The sequence below is a fragment of the Carcharhinus amblyrhynchos genome, chromosome 6, assembly GCF_965287045.1.
Source record: "Carcharhinus amblyrhynchos chromosome 6, sCarAmb.v2.hapA, whole genome shotgun sequence".
NCBI classification, from domain to species: Eukaryota; Metazoa; Chordata; class Chondrichthyes; order Carcharhiniformes; family Carcharhinidae; genus Carcharhinus; species Carcharhinus amblyrhynchos.
Genome location: NC_137329.1, coordinates 51,814,765 through 51,833,895, shown reverse-complemented (window position 1 = coordinate 51,833,895; position 19,131 = coordinate 51,814,765). Strand labels below are relative to the sequence as shown.

The 19,131-nt window shown below is 39.8% G+C and overlaps 1 protein-coding gene across 2 annotated transcripts in view; it reads left to right on the top strand.

Annotated features, from left to right (window-relative positions):
• LOC145343918 (mitochondrial glutamate carrier 1-like) overlaps window positions 1-19,131 on the top strand; it is a 117,052-nt gene that overhangs the window by 38,842 nt on the left and 59,079 nt on the right. For both annotated transcript variants that reach the window (XM_080190449.1, XM_080190450.1), the window contains exon 2: window positions 9,894-10,036. In XM_080190449.1, the coding sequence (XP_080046575.1) occupies window positions 10,017-10,036 (20 nt within the window). In that variant the 5' untranslated portion in view covers window positions 9,894-10,016. The remainder of the gene's footprint in view (window positions 1-9,893; window positions 10,037-19,131) is intronic.

The following is a 19,131-nucleotide window of genomic DNA, read 5'->3' as shown; positions in this document are numbered from 1 at the left end:
GGCAACTTCATCTGCAGATACAGTTTCAAATTCTACATTTACATCACATCTCAATCCCCTTGCTGCCTCTGCTGTCACGCGTATTTGGCCGACATTCAGTCTCGGATGAACTGCATATCCTCCACCATTTTGAAAAACCGAAGCTATTGTTTTCAGAAATAGAAACAGAAAATGTTGGAAAAACTCAGCAGGTCATGGAGCATCTGTGGAGAGAGAAACAGAGTTAACGTTTCAAGTCTGTACGACTCTAAAGAGCTAAAGAGAGGGAGAAATATGATGGATTGTGTATACTGTTTAAGAGGGGTGAGCAAAGTACAAAGTCAGGGATAGGCAGGAGCTGGGAGAGATTGGACTTGGATGTTTTGGGCACAAAACAAAGGAAATGTTAGTGTTAAGGACTGAAGAAAGTGCTCATAGTGGTCTCTTTTAAGGTAAGGTGGAACAAAGGTTAGCACTCAGTGAAAGCAAAGAATAAGTGACAGATGGCAAGATGGGGTGGATGCATTGGCACAAAGAAAAAGCCTCATGATGAAGCAGAGATATCACAGTCTGAAATTATTGAACTCATTGTTGAGTCCAGAAGGCAGTGAAGTGCCTAATTGGAAGAGGAGATGCTGTTATTGCAGTTTGCATTGTGCTTCACTGGAACATTCCAACTGGCCATCAATGGATGTGTGAGCATGAGAACAAGTTGGTGAGTTGAAATGGCAAGTGACAGGAAGGGCAGGGTCATGCTTGAGGACTGAGCAAAGGTGTTCCATAAAACGGTCACCTAGTCTGTGTTCAGTCTCCCCTGTGTAGAGAAGACTGCACTGGGAGCAGAGATTACAGTCAACCAAATTGAAGGAGTTGCAAGTATTTTCGGTCCTCTCTACATACCTATCCCTTTAGCATTGATTCCAACCCTCTTTGAGGCCACACCCTTGAGTTAAATCTGGAAGTAAGCAATTTTGCTTCTGAGTTCAGCTCCCAACAACATGATCCCAAATCTCTGCATCACAAAGGCAGTCAGCTTCCACCCTCTGCCAGTATCTCAGCTCATCTTCTACTGAAATCCTCGACAGTGAAATTGTTATCGACTTGACTGTTCAGATATGTACCTAGTCTTCTTGCCATTCTAGAAATTTAATTTCTCCTTTTCACTATACCCTTCTCCAGCACCATCAAAACCCTCCACAAAAACTCTGTTTTTCTAACTCTGGTCTTTAATGCATCTCCCTTTGTCAGCTACTATGTACTCTAAAATTTTATCCCTAAATTTCTTCAGCTCTGCCTCCGTTCCTTCAAGAATCTCCTGAAAATTCACTTCTTTGATTAAACATTTCATTCTTTCTCCTAATACCTTCCCTTTTTAATGCGGCATTTAAAAAATGTCTCCTTGAAAAGTATTGAGATACTTTGAGAGAGTCATGAAGAGAAGACTGCTTAATGCTGTTTTCTAACAGAACAGCATGACTCAAAGTGCAACAACTGAAAGAGGAAAAATGGATTGTTGAGGCGGGATCCCTCAGAAGTAAGAGTTCTGCAACTCTAATCCCTCTTTTTGATCCAGATGCAGATTGACTTTGTATGCAATTAATACTTTTATTTTAGATTTCCATTTTGTTTTTCCTTTTTAGTCTTCCTTTAATGTTCTTTTCATGAGAATGATGGCAGCTGAGCTAAACTGGTCATGCTTTGGCCATTGAATTGAGAGCCAGTTTTTAAACAATGTGAAGCAGTCAGTGTTATCAACGTTTACAGCATGGAAACAGGCCCTTCAGCCCAACTTGTCCATACTGCCAAGTTTCTACCACTAAACAAGTTCCCATTGCCCACATTTAGTCCATATCCCTGCAGATCCATCTTACCCATGAAACTGTCTAAATGCTTTTTAAAAGACAAAATTGTACCCATCTCTGCAACTGCCTTTGGCAGCTCGTTACAGACGCTCACCACCTGAGTGAAAAAATTGCCCTTCTGGTCCTTTTTGTATCCCTCACCTTAAATTTATACCCTCTAATTTTAAATTGCCCAACTTTGGAAAAAGATGTTAACTAACTACCTTATCTATGCCCCTTATTATTTAATAGACCTCTATAAGATCACCCCTAAGTCTCCTACGCTCCAGGGAAAACAGTCCCAGTCTATCCAGACTCTCCTTATAACTGAAACCATCAAGTCGGTAGCATCCTAGTAAATCATTTCTGCACTCTTTCTAGTTTAATAATATTCTTTTTATAATAAATACGGTGACCAGATTTGTACACAGTGTTCCAAGTGTGGTCTTACTAATGTCCTGTTCAACTTCAACAAGACATCCCAAATCCTGTATTCAGTGTTCTGACCAATGAAACCAAGCATGACAAATGCCTTCTCCACCACCCTGTTCATCTGTGTTTAGACTTCCAAGAGCTGTGGACCTGTATTCATAGATTTCTTTGTTTTATAACTCTCCCCAGCGCCCTCCCATTAACTGAGTAGGTTCTGCCCTGATTCGATCTACCAAAATGCATCACTGCAAATTTTCTAAGTTAAACTCAATCTGCCCTTCATTGGTCCACTGGCCCAGTTGACCAAGATCCCATTGCACTATGCCACCAATCTTGGTATCATCTGCAAACGTACTAACCATACCTCCTAAATTCTCAACCAAATCATTAATATAAATAACAAATAACGGTGGACACACCACCAGTCACAGGCCTCCAGTTTTTAAAAAACAACCCTCTTTAATCATCCTCTGTCTTCTGTCACCAAGTAAGAAGTCTGACAACACCAGGTTTAAGTCCAACCAATTTATTTGATAGTAAACTCGCAAGCTTTCAAGTTTGCTATTTTCTAGCTTGCGAGTTTACTATCAAATAAATCGGTTGGACTTAAACCTGGTGTTGTCAGACTTCTTGCTGTGTTTACCCCAGTCCAACGCTGGCATAAGAACATAAGAAATAGGAAGGCAGCAGCTGGAGTACTGTGTGCAGTTTTGGTCGCCACACTTACGCAAGGATATTTTGGCCTTGGAGGGAGTGCAGAGGAGGTTTACTAGACTGATACCGGAGTTGAGGGGGTTGAGCTATGAGGAGAGGCTGAATAAACTAGGCTTGTACTCGTTAGAGTTTAGAAGAATGAGGGGAGATCTCATTGAGACGTATAAGATGATGAATGGGATGGATAGGATAGAGGTGGAGAGACTCTTCCCGCTCAGAAAGGACAGTAGGACTAGGGGGCACAGCCTCAAGATAAAGGGGGGGCGGTTTAGAATGGAGTTGAGGAGGAACTTTTTCACTCAAAGGGTGGTGAATCTCTGGAATTCTCTGCCCGTTGAGGTGGTGGAGGCTGCCTCACTTAATATTTTTAAGACGTGGGTTGATGGGTTTTTCATTCTGTCACCAAGCCAATTTTGTATCCAATTGGCTACCTCACTCTGGATCAGGTGAGATTTAACCTTAGGCAACAATCTGCCATGTGGTACTTTGTCAGAGGCTTTGCTAAAGTCCGTGTAGACAACGTCAACTGCACTGCCCTCATCTACCTTCTTGGTTGCCCCTTCAAAAAACTCAATCAAATTTGTGAGGCATGGTTTTCCACTCCAAAGCCATGCTGACATTCCCAATCAGTCTTTGCATCTCTAGATGCCTGTGGAATGTCTTGAAACAATAACCTGTATTTCCACAGAGGTGATAGTTAAAGCTAGTTTGGATGAACATTATAAAAATACATTTAAATCTGAGCCATATAAAGTGAAGTTAAGACAGGTGATCAACAGATTTATTAAATAGGAATGTTTTAAGAAATATCTTAAAGGAGAAAATTGGTACAGGCATTTAGGGAGGTGTCATTAAGTAAAAGGCTGCTTAGAAAGAATTGTTCAGAAGATGTGGCAGTTGTTTACAACTAGAATTTATTTTGTAATATAATTTATTAATCTAAAGATGCATAATTGTATAATATTTGCATGGAAGAAAGGCTGATCCCATGTTGAATTTTCAGATAGTACTGGAGGATTACTGTATGAAATAGGAGAAAGCAGTGATTGATCTCTGTTTACTGTTGCTTGCTAGGGTGAATCTGTTCCTACATGACACAGTAAATGCACTTCAAAAGTACCTTGTTGGCTGTAAAGTGCTTTGAGATGTCTGGTGGTCCTGAAAGACATTGTATAAATGCAAATCTCCTTTTTCAGTTGGAAAGCAGATTTGTTTCTGGCCCCTAAGGAGTTCCTAATCTCGGATGCCCTCAGATGTCAGATGGGGGAGGTGGGTATTCAGAGTGAAAAACACACTTATTCAAGGCAAGCTGTTCACGTCCAGAAAAAGCAATCTGTATGCAGTCCACCTTGGGGGCATTCACATCTGTGAGCAGATGGTTGCACAGCAGAATTGGCAAAGACCTGGTTGTGTGTCACCATGACTCGCACAGTGTGATGCAGCAAACTTAAAAATAACATTTTTCCCACAAAGTACCCAGTGTGAGATGGATCTTTACTGTAAAATCATATGTTGAGTCTGTCTTGTCCATGATAAATTTGACTGCGTGTGTCCAAGATAACAGGGCTCTGTTAATGAAAGTCAGATTCTGGTGTGCATTGCAAGCTATTCAGTTCCTCACTGCTCTAACTAAATTCTTCATTCTCTCTTCTCCTCACCCAAAATTATAACTACCTCATCATTATAAAGACAACCAACCTATCAGGAAAAAAGCCATTTTCTAAGCCACAATTCAGATTTTTAAACGCAAATCTTCAAGTTCCATTGTTTCTGTGTTGTTGGCTCTGCCTCACTCCTAATCAGTCTTTATAGATGTCCATAGATCAATTACAGTAACCTAAATGTGGAGCAGTTCTGTCACATCTTTGGGCTGCATTCAAAATAGAAACTTCATGATCATTTTTAGAAACTCTTTAAAAACTTCTCCAAATCCAAATTGAAATAAGTAACCAAATGATTATGAACATTGTTCGCAAATTCAGTAGTGAATGATGTGTAATTTAAAGTGAATGTTTATGCATGTTTAGCCTGTCTTGCACGCCATGTTAATTGAAGATGCATGAGTCATTTTCCTATGGCTGGGCATTATAAATCACAGTCCACCAAGATGTACAATCCTGGAGCACTGTCTAGTTTTATCCTCAGGCAGTTCATCGATCACAAATGAGTGCTGGCCATTCCAGCAAACTTCTATGATGATGATGATATATAACTGTAACATGTAATTATTTTGTGGTTAAAATGCATAGAATTGAAGACGTAAGCTGTTGTGAATCAAATTCACCTGCTTGTCCTTTATTTGTAATTTCCTTCGGCCCCACATCCCTCTGTAATATCTGTAGTCCTCTAACTTTTACCCTTGTGCACCTCTCGATTTCCATTGCTGCACCATTGGCAATAGTGCCTTCAGCTGTCATGGCTGTAATCTCTGGAATTCCCTTGATAAACCTCTCCACCCTCGTTCCTCTCTTTCCTCCTCTAACCCTATAACACCTTAGGACGTTTTGTGATGTTAAAGGTGCTACATTAATGTAATTTTTCCCCCCAGGGTCCTCTAGCACCTCAGTCAGTGACTATCATTCATACGTAAACTTTAATTTGAGTGTTAGCAGCAAACCACCCCTCCCCCCCCACCACCTCCAAAACAAGGGCACAAACTATGGTGTCTTTCTATCTCTATCTAAACAAAGATCACACCAACTAGATCCAATTCTGAACCCTCCTGTGACAGAAGTACTCACCAGATAAAACTCAGAGTCATTGAGGGATGACATTTTTAATATTTCAATCCAACTTTAATTCTGCAATTCGCAGAGGGTTACTTTTCAAAAGTTAATAGGTTTGTGTAAATTTGTTCATGCAACCATTAACCTGTTCAGTTGCAAATGTCAAAATATTGTACACTTGAATTTCACACGAACAGGTCATGGTACTTGAGTATCCTGATGGAGGTGCAGTATGCTGACCCACATCCAACAAAAGATGCAGTGATCCATTTCATTTGGTTAATGTTTCATCAGATGCTTCTTTTTTGATTTTGCACTAAACAGATTTCCATTTGTAGTGTAACCGTGGGTCATTCTGGCCATTTGCCAACTGTTAGAAAATCACGCTGAAGTGAATAGCTTGGCTCACACTAGTTATTGCAAACCTAATTAATGGAGATAACTCGTTTTTCTTAAGTCAGGGTTGTGTATAGACCATCGCATCATGTGCTTAAATGAAATGACTATTAATCAAACAAACATCCATAGAAAAAAATGGAGATTTTTGCATTTAAAAATAAACTTCATGGTGAAACCAAATTTGCAACTGAAAGATTGAGTGAAATGGAGTCTATAAAATTACATTTTTGAGCAGCGTAATTCATTTTCGTTACCCAATACCTAACCAACTCCAAGTTAGGCGGTCGCCAAGAATTTGATACAAACTCACTGGACTGTATCCCATCAAAGCTGCCTTAATCTCAACTCAAAAGTACTACCTCCTACACCAATATGACTTTTTATTCTTTGCACTAGCCGTCTGTATTGCCTCTCTGAGTCAGATAACTACAAAGAAGTGCCTTATTAGGCTAATTTTCTGGGTCTTTGATTAAAACTACACCAATTCAGGTCTCAGTCAGAGGAAGGGATTTTATCACAGAGGTGGACAACAGCTTCACCAACTATCTATGAGAGTATTGAACATTTTAAGGAAGATCTGTATTTTTTTAAAGAAGTACAAGTAAAGACACTGGTCAAAAGCATACTGTAAACTGATCATTTTCTCTAGAAAATTCCAACGTGAAATATGTAGGTAGACCAGTCCTGAGAACATGGAATGCTACATCTGAAAGTGTCAAGGTCTGTTTCAAACCTGAGAGGAAAGTATGGAAAATGCCGAAGGTTGGACTTTATTCTCCTGTGTTTGTGGAGGCTTTCATACATTTCATTAGAAGATCCAAAACTCTTATTGATTGATATCTCAATGTGTAAAGTGTTCTGACTTGAAAGTGAAATGGACTGTGGATGCAAGACAGACCAATTTCACTCTCCCAGCAATACACACAGAAAATGGGTTAAAACTGGCTTGAAGACCAACTAGAGCAAAAGAACAAAAGCCCTTTCTATCATTCTGGAAGCAATTGTGTTTTAGCAAGAGGCAAGAGACAAGATAACCTCGTCAGTTAATCTTACAGAGACAACCAGGTCATCCTACCCTCTGGGGCAAGCCAACAGGTGTCTCCAAAAACTGCAGAATCAGTAAGGACAGCTCCATGAAAGAATCATATAACCTAACGGCCTCAATGTACCACCATCTACACCTTACAGATAAGTCAAGGACTAATTTGTATATTCTTTTAAATTTGATTTGGACTGTTTTTCATTTCTGACCTTTGTGTATATGTGCATGTGGCACCTTTATTTTCCTCCGGTTTTAGCAACCAATGGTCTTGCTCTTTCTTTGACTCAGGAAAGCTTGTTTAAATTGGCTCCTTATCAAAAGTAAATACATTTGGATTGAGAAAGGTACCCCATAAGAAGTTTAAACAAAGCTTTGTTGCTACCAGCTGAGCAAGTTGAATAAAAAGGAGAGCCAACTCATTCCTCCTCACCCATCGTAATAATATTTTGTTGGTTTCCCGGATTGGATTCAAACCTAGAGATGAAAGAACCAGCGTATCACGCAGCCATCAAAACGGGCAGCTGTCTACAGAAACCAAGGCAGCAGAACCTTCTGCAGCTTGTCTCATGATGAGGTTGGATTAACTGTAAAGATAAAAGGACAATGTTGAAATATCAAATTAGAATCATATTGGCAGCCAGCCAGCACCGAGTAGTAGAGCTGCAAAAACACTGTGTGGTAGAGCACTGGGAACTGGGCTCACACAACCAACCAGAGTTGACCTCCTGAACTGCTGTGCTGCCCCTCAAGAGGGAGAAAGAAAAAAACTGCACGTGATTTTGGCCAAGACACTCGTGCTGTTTCCAGAATCTGTGAGATAAAGCACAGACCAGGAGCATGCCACTTGTTTGGAGGCTTCATTCCCTAGAGCTGATTTGTCCCCAGACTGTGGTATCATCTGTAACCTGATGATGGGTGCATTAGAAGTCACAGGGATTGATTCTCCAACACTTTTTCTTTTCTCTTCCTCCTCAGCGACGCAAGACCTCGAATTCTGCTTGAAGCTTCTATTTTATTCATGCTTGGAATGTGGGCTTCGCTGACTAGGCTAGCATATATTGCCCATTGCTGAAGGGTGTGTCTACTTGAACTCCTACTTTTATGTGTATGTGGTGAGGATGCTCCCACAACACTGAGTAGTGTGTTCCAGGGTTTTGTAACAGTTTAAAACAACAAGTGACTCATTAGGCCACTTCAGAGGGCACTTAAAAATCGATCACATCAATATGGCACTGGAGTCACACATATGCCAGATTGACGGAGCGCCGTCAAACATTGAATCTTAATTTTTTTGGCTGAAAGATCCTTTTCAGATGGAATAGTAACCATGCCTCCTATCCAAATAATGCTTTATAATGTACAATATGAAAGTGCTCCATGAAAGAATATCAAATAATGCCTTCAAGAAATTAGGTGTTTATTTTCATTTCACTTGGTGCTGATCCATGCATGCTCCCCTCCTGTGTAAGACAGCCACGCCCCTCAGCACTGCACATGTGGTGCTGCATTTGCCCTACGTACTGCAGAGGTCAGCCAACCCCAGTTTGAGAATCATTGCTCAAAAGGACATTTGTGAACTGTTTTTAATGACAAGCTGGCAGATTCATGGTTATATTTAACTCCCATTTTTTTTTGTTTGAAAACCTAATTGGAATTCAGCCTTTATCATTTGAGCCCTCATTCTTTGTATTATAAGTTCCAGCTGTGGCAACCAAGCTTGATTAACTTGCCAGATAGTGGTCATTTTATCAGTTCATATCCAAATAAATCCAGGTGCAGTTCATTTGCATGGGGCATATGTATTTTAATGCTTGCTGTATTAAACCAATTGGCATTACCAACAGTGAATATGGCATTTTATAACAGCCCTAATGACATGCCACGTCTACAACAGTGCTGATTCATGGTGACTGAATCAATCCATTTCCATCACTGTTACATGTGTGATTGACAATCTTACTGGTAGTTCTGGAATTAAATTCAGCACTCTGTTCTGTGAAAATTGAATGACTGTTTGCTCATATATACACTTAACGAATATTTTGGTGTTTTTTTGGTTACCATTTAAAATAAGAAGAGGATGTATAAGTTATACCAAATTGAAAGTAGATATCTGACATTTCAGCTGCATGGGAAAAGGGATTGCCATATTTACCAGTGCTAGGATGCCTCAGAGGCACTGAAGCGATAGTCCTGGAGTTTGACATAATTGAAATGGGGATTCTGCATTGGTATTGAGTACTCTGAATTAGTAAAATTCTTAGGTACACGTTAGGATTTGGCTCACTGATCAGGGGAGTGCAAAGATCCACCAGCATTTATATACAAAGCATATCATATATTTTAAGAAATAGAACAGATTACAATGGATCAGGAAAGAGTGACAGATTTCCTTCCCTATTGACATTAGTGAACCAGATGGGTTTTTACGATAATTGACAAATATTTCTTGGTCATCGTTATGCTTTTAATTCCACTATTTTTTCTTATCGGATTCAAACTTCACCGTCTGCCATAGTGGGATTTGAACCCAAGACCTCAGAGCATTACCCTGGACTTATGGATTACCAGTGTAGTGATAATGCCACTATACCGCCACCTTACAGAAATAACACTGTGAAAGGTTGTTAGTGTATATGTGAGAGGAGATATATAAATCTGAGCATTTTATCTATTTAATGTTTAGTAAATATTTAGACTTCCTTATTGCTTTAGTTTATGGATGGTGAGGTTTCTAATTTGGTTCCATTCTATTTACAGGTGGCCGAGTTAAGCAAATAGCCTGACTCCATCTGGTTGCACAAATCTCTGAGGTTATATTGTGGATTTAACATCAAACTGAGGAACCTCTTCTTTCCGTAGAAGACTTGTGTTTTGAATTAAATGGCTGATAAACAAATCAGGTATTTGCATTGATATTATTTTCATCATTGAAAACCCTTTTCGCAAATGATTGTCGTGTGTGTAAGATAAATTCTATCTGAAATCCAGAATTAAATAACTTATCTCTACATCTGAGAGCACTATAGCATGAATGATTGGAAGTTTAAATCCTGCCTGACGAATCTGTTTTAACTCCAGGGAGCACTCCTTTCTTTTCATCGTTCCACTTATCTCTCCTCGTCACAGTGGTACACCAGGGTACAGTTACAGTGACATTGGTTAACCATGCTTATTCCTCTGTGGAGGTCATCACATTTTGTTTTCCTTTCCTCCCTACATCTACATCTTTAACCCAAGAACAATGAACTAGCTGTGGCACCTTGGATTATTTACAGTTTGCTGCAATTAATTCAAAATCATTTGATTTGAATTTCTGCTAATTTATATTAAAGTTATGCAGGAAATAAGCCTGGTCCACTAATAAAATTAATTTATATCACTTCCCTTTTAAGGAAGAAAGTTGACTTCAAAGTAATAGTTGTCTATTATAACTTGGCACGGCTTAAGAAAGTAAATCGCAAATGTACCTGGTCAGTATAATAAAACATAATATGCTCATCTCCTTAAAAAATATTGAGAGAGCAGATGTTCAAGCATTAATTGTTTTACTTGCAAGTGACTTTGAAAGGTAGACTCTAATTTACTAGCTTTCTGATACAACTCAGCACTGCATCAAAAGAAAAATGTTACACTGATGATTTTATCTCCAGCAAGATTCACCTGACTACTTTCTGGAGAGGATTTTGCATAGCTTTCTTTATATACAAAATGTTGTTTGCAGGTTGGAAAAAATACCTATTGGATTCTCTCAACTTTTTCTCCTGCATTGAATTTTTGTATTCTGCATGTTTGTGCTGAGAAATGGAATAGTTCACATTTAAAATGACCTTTATCAGCAAGACTTATTTCTAGTCACAATTGAACATAGAATTGAGCTCCCCTTCAACTCTCCTTACTGGACTTGTGTGACATTACCCTTTCCAGCATAATTGATAGGGATATGGTGTTGTGGTGATATCAGAAACCCAGCTCAGAAAAGGGCAGGATTGGGTACTAAAATATTCCCGGATATAAGATATTCGTGAAAGGTAGAGGAGAAAAAGCAGGAGTGGTGGCTTTAATGATTAAGAAGAATAGTACCAGAATGAGAGAGAATGTCTTGGAGGACTCAAGGAAAGAATCTATTTGGTTAGAATTAAACAGCAGAGTGACATTACACTACTAGGTATATTCCATAGGCCACCAATTAGTGGGAAAGATGGAGGAGAACTTGGCAGGGATATTACAGAGAGATGTGAAAACTCTGGACCTGTGATAATGGGGGACTTTAAGTAACCGGCTATTAATTGGGATAGGGATAAACCGTAGGGTAAAGGGCATAGAGAGGGAAAAAAAACTTGTGTGTTTAGGAAAATTATCTCAATCAGTATCTTTCCAGCCCAATGAGAAAAGGGGCATTGTTGATCTGGTTTTGGGAAGTGAGGTGGATCAGGTATCAGTAGAGGAATATCAAGGAGCAGTGATCATAGCATTGCAAAGTTACCTCAAAGGATTCAACTGCATCTTTCAAAAGGGAATTGAGAAGTACCTAAAGAGCAAATTTGCAGGGATTAGGCAAAGTGTGGAGGAGTGGGAATAACTGCTCTTGCAGCGGTCAGGCATGGACTAAATGGCCTCCTCCTTTGCTTTAACCATTTTATGGTTCTATAATCTATTATATTCAAACCCAGTTCCCAGAACTCAGACTAGTGTTTAACCCCCAGAGCTCTGCTTTGTCCAGTTTCCATTGTGTAACCATCTGCAAGAATATGCTTTTGATAAATTACTGTTCCCATTTTGCTGACAATGAGATGACCTTTGTGAAAGCACAGCATTAAATCCAGTCTGGTGCTAAATTCAGATACTGAGCTTTGTAGCTGGTTTGGATCAGCTTTGAATTTGTTTCAAATGAGTGATTGCTGAAAGCAAATGGGATTGTGAAACAGAACTCTTCATAAATTCAATGTTAAAGGGCTGAACATCATGATATCTGATTTTTAGTAGACCTTGACGTCAGCTAGAATGTACTTTTCTTTGTTGCAAAACCCAGGTGAAAGGTCAAGGCCTGCAAGTGCAGGATACTACCAGGGCTGATAAGTTAGATAGAAGATCTCAGTGGGCACGTGACCAATCTGTGGAGCAGACTCCCTATGGAGACAATGGAAGCGGTTAGTATTAATTAATTCAAATGCAAATTAGATTTCTTTCAGAACATATTATTTTAGGACACAGTGTAAGAGTGTTTTGAGATGCGTTGTGGGTGGGATAAGGTGGCATTTTTCCAAGGAAAATGGTGATTTTGGTTCATGTCCACCATTGGAGATTGTCCTTCCCTAACTCCATTATCACAGTATCACTACAAAGTATGTTGGTTGTACCATGTTGGTGATTATACTCTTTGTGAACCTCCTTCTGCACCTCTTCGTCTGTTAACATATCCTAATGTTTGCCTTGAATGCATCTATGCTATTTGCCTGAACAACTCTGTTGTAGTGTGTTACATGTTCTAAACTTTCTTGAGGAAAATAAGTTCCTCTTAAATTCTATTTTAGATTTGTTAGTGACTGTAATCTTACCTATATGGATCCCTTGTTCTGGTCTTGCTCACAAATGCAAAGGACATCTCTACAATGTGAGTACTAGGATAGTAGAAGAAGCTAGATAGAGCAAAGTTCCTATATGTGAGGTAAATCGAGAAACAATGAGTAAAGCGGAAAGAACTAATGACACAGCTTTGAGGTCATGGAAAAGAATGGGTTAGAGTAGGAACAATAGTGATGTTAATTTGGTATCACTACTTAATATAAAGACAAATCAATATGCTTTGGAGAAAATCAGCAGCAATTTGAATTGTGCTTATCTGCTCCTGTTGTAAATTGTGGGTCAAATCAAAAGAATTCACACAAATGCACCATTAGTCTGTCACTCAGTATACCTCACCAAACCAGTTCCTTTAATCTTTATTTTCCCACACACTTTCACTCTTCTCTAACATGAACTGTTGTTCATACTAACTCTTCTTTGTGTTTCCGGTTTTTAGTGAGTTCTGAACTCATTTGGCAACACCACAGTTTGCATCTGTTCTTGCTGTGTGGCCAGATCACTGAGGAGAATAGTAATGAGAGATAATTAAAGCTCTTGGCAGCATGACTATTTCCCTCACTTCATCATTAATCCTGTGCCTGTCCAAACGAGTGTTTCGAATCAGTTGGTCTGCAGCCCAAAAGTGGCCTTGCAGGTCCTCTTGCTCCTCTGGCACTCTCTCTTCCTTTTGGGCATCTCGTCTTGTTCCACCCCACTCATCTGTCATTTAAAATCCTGTAAAATACTGTCCATCCAAGTATCTTAAAAACTAGTAGTGATTTCAACTTCCACCTCAATTCACCCTGTTCTTTAAATTACAAGGAGAGATTAATTTTGTCCTAAATTAGTGCTTCTAGAAATTTTTCTGCCACCTAAGTTAAACTGACTGGCCTATTGTTTTTGGTGTATCTTTACATCCATTTTTAACAAATATGTAACATTTACAATTCACCAGATCTCTGGGACCAGCCCCCTGAGTCTAAGGAAGATTGAAAAACAATGGCCAGTGTCTTTGCAATTTCCATTCTCTCACTTCCCTTTGTATCTTCCCTCCTGCACAAGTAGGATTGTATTCTCTGGAATTTAGACAGTTAAGAGGTGATTTGATTGAAGTTTTCCATATACTAAGGCAAACATTTTTAAGGTAGATAGAGAGAAGCTATTTCTGCTTGTTGGGGAGCATAGTTTAAAAATTAGAACCAGACCTTTCAGGAGTGAAATTAAGAAACCCTTCTAGAAAGGAAGGGTGGTGAAAGTTTTCAATCTCTTACGCAAATACCAATTGGTAGCGAGTCAATTGATAAACTTAAATTTGAGATTGATAAATCCTTTTTAGCTAAAAATATTGAGGCATATGGGATGAAGGTAGGTACATACAGTTCAGTCGCAGATTAGCCAGAAATGGAACAGGCTAAAGGGGGTTAAATGACCTATTTGAGTTCCTGTGTTCTGTCTCCTCTCAAGATCATTAAGCTCCTACACTGAATCCCTTTCTCTATAACTCCTCAACCCACGTTCACAGCTGTGTCTGGAGTCATCTGTTTCAGTGATCTCCCTCTTTTCTAGTTATCATACCCACTTATGCAGTAATTATAGGTCATTGTTGGGAGGCAGAGCTTTGTTATTGGTTTGTAAAAGCACGTAAAAACCTTCCAGTGTTTACTGTGCTGTGGGTCTATGCTGAGCTTCCCTTACTAATGTGAAAAACCTTGAAGCTTCGCATTGAAACTTTAACGGGAGCAAGCAAGTTCTTTATTCCTTGGCAGAGAAACGTCAATTCTGACCCAGTTGCCTCAAGTCTGCATCCTGTGCAAAATGAAAATGAGTTGATTTTTTTCCCAATTAATTATGTGCTTACTGCTATAACCAGTTTCAATCAATCCAGTATAGCCTGAGTTAATAGGACAAGACAGGAGGGATTAGCTAGGGATAAAGTCCTATTCAGTTAGTCTACAGATTGTCATTTCCCACTTTTATCTTGCTCCATTCTTACTGTTGTAATTTCCTGAGTTAAATTTGGAAGAATTAAATAAAAGCTTGGCAGTTGCAACATTTGCATCTGTTATGGAGGAAGAGGATTCCATGGTAAAAGACCAGCTAATTCAAACACTTGATGGATTTAAAATTGAAAAGGTAGTGGGATTGGTTAGGTCACCTGTACTTGGAGTTGACAAGGCACCAGGATTCAATGAGATGCATTGAAGGATGCAGAGGGAAGTGAGAGTGGAAATTGCAGAGCCGCTGTCTGTAATTTTTCAGTCTTCCCTGGGCTCAATTAATAGTCATTTGGAAAAATGTGGGTTAATTAAGGAAAGCAAACATAGATTTCTTAAGGGAAAAACATGTTTAGCTAACTTGCTGGAGTTTTTTGAAGAGTTAACAGAGAGGGTTGATGAGGCTAATGATCTGGTGTAGATGGATTTCCAAAAGATGTTTGTTATAGTGCCACATAATGGACTTGAGAAAAGTTTAGCTCATGGAATATAAAGGACAGTGACAACATGGATATTTCCTGAGTGACAGGAAACAGGGGGTAGTGCATAATGGTTGTTTTTCATTCAAGGCCTGGGGGGCTTCCTAAAGGGTTAGTGTCCCTTTCTTTTCACTGCCCAGGCTTTGGGTCTTCTTCAGAACCCAATTGGCATGGTAATACTCCAGAAACTTCAGGCTGGTGGAGCACAACTTGCAGGATTGTAGATCAGAATGGCTCAAGCAAAGGAAGCCTTGACCAGCTGCTCATGTCACAATCTAGGAGGGACCAATTCCTGAAAAAGGTAGGGAACACACCGGTATTTGACACAGCTTCATCCAAAGTACAGCCCATAGGCTGGACACAGCCTGCAAAACCCCTCTATTTGGCTCCCAGCAGAAGTGTTCAAAATCTCTGTCAGAGATGAATTTTAAAGGAAGGTTATTCTTGGAGCTGCTGTTCCAATCATGGGTCACTTCCCTCCCACTTTTGTTTCTGATAAGCGAATTAGGGACCCTTTCAGCAGCAAGTGAGGGAGTGAAAAATGGAGACCAAGGTCAAGTCAGGGTCCAGCCATGGTCAGTGTTTGACTGTGGGTGCAAGGAGTGGGGGGTGGAGGTTGCTCTCAGTTTACTCATTCACTCTCACTATCATACACCAACATACACATGCACACCTACTTATACTCACCCATCCTCGCAACACTGACACTCTCAAATGCTGTTTATTTTTGTTTCTTGCTCTTTTGTAATGTAATTTATTGCTCAGACTTTGCTGTACGTCAGCAACTTTTTTCTTTTCTTAAAACTTCTTTTTTTTGGAAATTCAGTTTATCTTTGTGCCAAACTTTGCTGAAATTTGCTCTTCATCCCTTCGAGTGACAAAATGTGGACCCCCTAACCGAAAAGGTTGGACCAGCTTGCTTTAACATCTCTTTGCTGCAACTGGACCTGTATAGGTTGACTGCCTTGATCCATCCTTTCCTGCTCTCTGTCTCTCTTTGTAGATTGAGTCAGATCTTGGGGCTATCAGCTGTTCTCGCCTGACTGGCCATTTGTGAGGCTGCAGTAGGTAATATTTGTTAATGGGGGAACATCATCACCAGACTGATCCTGTCCTCATTCAGATTTCACCTACTTATTCTCAATCACCTGCTCACACAATCACTCACTGACCTAAGCACATATTCACACATACACTCACACACATGTACTGAATCATTCACTCTCACTCATTCACTCATACATGCAATCTCGTTCATTCACTTAAACATATACACAATTACTCAGTCTTCAGCCCAGCAAATGCATTGCTGGTGTTTATGTTCCACACAAGCCTCCTTTAACTTTATTTCATCCAACCTTATTAGCATATCTTTTGGTTCTTTTCTCCTTCCGGAATTATGATCATGATTTGAAATATATTTCTTGAAAGAATGATGGAAAAATCTGCAGTTGTAACCTTTGAAAGGGAACTAAATACTTGAAGGCAAAAAAAATGGCAAGAATATGTGGACACAGCAGGGAAAGCTCTACCAAAGATCTGGCACAGACACCATGGGCAGAATGGCCTCTATCTGTGTTATAACCTATTACTTTGATGGAATAGCTGATCCTTCTTTAGCATAATATTTATCTTATCAATCAGATTTTTAATATTAGTATTAATTTTAATAGTATGAGTCTGTTGGAAGCAGTTCAGACAAGGTTTGCCAGACTAATACCTGGAATGGGTGGGTTGTCTTCTGAGGAAAGGTTTAGTAGGCTAGGCTTGTATTCTTTAGAGTATAGAAGGTAAGATTTGACTTGATTGAAGCATAGAACATAGAACATTACAGCGCAGAACAGGCCCTTCGGCCCATGATGTTGCGCCGACCAGTTACAAAAACAATGACCCACTAGCCTATACCAATCCCTTTTCGTCCATAAACCTATCCACAGATCTCTTAAACGCCCCCAAACTAGGCGCATTTACAACTGCAGCAGGCAGGGCATTCCAATCCCTCACCACCCTCTGGGTAAAGAACCTACCCCTGACATCCATCCTGTAGCTACCCCCCCTTAATTTAAAGCCATGCCCCCTCGTGCTAGCTTTCTCCATCCAAGGAAAAAGGCTATCACTATCCACCCTATCTAAACCTCTAATCATCTTATATGTTTCAATAAGATCCCCTCTTAGCCGCCTTCTTTCCAACGAAAACAACCCTAAATCCCTCAGTCTCTCCTCATAGGACCTCCCCACCATACCAGGCAACATCCTGGTAAACCTCCTCTGCACCCTCTCCAAAGCCTCCACATCCTTCTTGTAATGTGGGGACCAGAACTGCGCACAGTACTCCAAGTGCGGCCGCACCAGAGTAGTGTACAGTTGCAACATGACGCTGCGACTCCTAAATTCAATCCCCCTACCAATAAACGCCAAGACACCGTACGACTTCTTAACAACCTTATCTACTTGATTGCCAACTTTCAGGGATCTATGTACACATACACCCAGATCCCTCTGCTCATCCACACTATTCAAAATCCTCCCGTTAGCCCTATACTCGACACATCTGTTGCTCCTACCAAAGTGAATTACCTCACACTTCTCTGCATTAAATTCCATCCGCCACCTCTCGGCCCAGCTCTGCAACCTATCTAAGTCTCCCTGCAGACTATGACACCCTTCCTCACAATCTACCACACCTCCGACTTTGGTGTCATCAGCAAATTTACTAATCCACCCAACTATACCCTCATCCAGATCATTAATAAAGATTACAAACAACAGTGGCCCCAAAACAGATCCCTGAGGCACACCACTCGTAACCGAACTCCATGATGAATATTTACCATCAACCACCACCCTCTGTCTCCTATCTGATAGCCAATTCCTGATCCAACTTCTTAGATTACCCACAATCCCATACATCTGCATTTTCTGCAGAAGCCTACCATGGTGAACCTTATCGAACGTGATAAGGTGAAGAAAGAATTGATGACAGAAGACAAGGACTAAAAGGGACTATGTTACTGTTATTTTTGCATATTTTGATGTTTTTGTAAAACGTATATATATTGTAGAATACCAGTAATGTCATACAAAATCCTGAGGGGTCTTGACAGGGTTAAGGTAGTGATAATGTTTCCTCCTGTGGGAGAGCCTTGATCTAAGGGTCACTGTTTAAAATAAAGGATCACCATATAAAATGGAAATAAGGCAAAATCTTTCTTTGATTCAGTCTTTGGAACTCTCTTTCTGATAAGGTTATGGAAGCAGAGTCTTTGAATACTTTGAAGGCAGAGTTGGACAGATTCTTGACAAGCAAAGGGTGGAAGATATTGGGAGTAGCAGGATGCACATTTGAAGTTACTATTAGATCAGCTGTGATTGTATTAAATGGTGGATCAGACTTGAGGGGCTGAATGGCTTATGTCCCCTTGTTCTTATGTTCGTAAGTGTTTTGTAAAGTATTTTCAGATACAGTAATATAATTTTTATTAAAATTAAATAAACAGAAATGAGGTTTATAAACCAAATATTAATCTGCATTGGTTTATGTTTGGGAGAAAAAAGGATGGTTTTAATATAAATCTGTTGGCTTTTGTCTATTGAGTTATGAATCAGGGGTCTTGGCCTGCCTCTTATGCGCTCAAAATTCTTTCCTTAACCTATGTGTAAAAGTCTTGAATAACTAGTTGCAGTGAGTCACTCTGTTTAGCAGTAGGGTCTGGCTTTGTTCAGTTAGTTATGGTCAGTACCACTATTCCCCCGTGGCCATGATTACTTGAATTATCATTACGTTGCAAGAAAGACTATTTTTTAAAACTTTCCTCTCAAAGCTTATGAAACTGGCTTTTCAGTTTTTGTATGAAGATTTAACCACATGCTCACTTCCCCTACCTCAACAAGAACCACCCTTCCTCCCCCTCCAACCATGCTATCACCCCCGTAGATAAATGGGGTGAATAGTCACCTGAC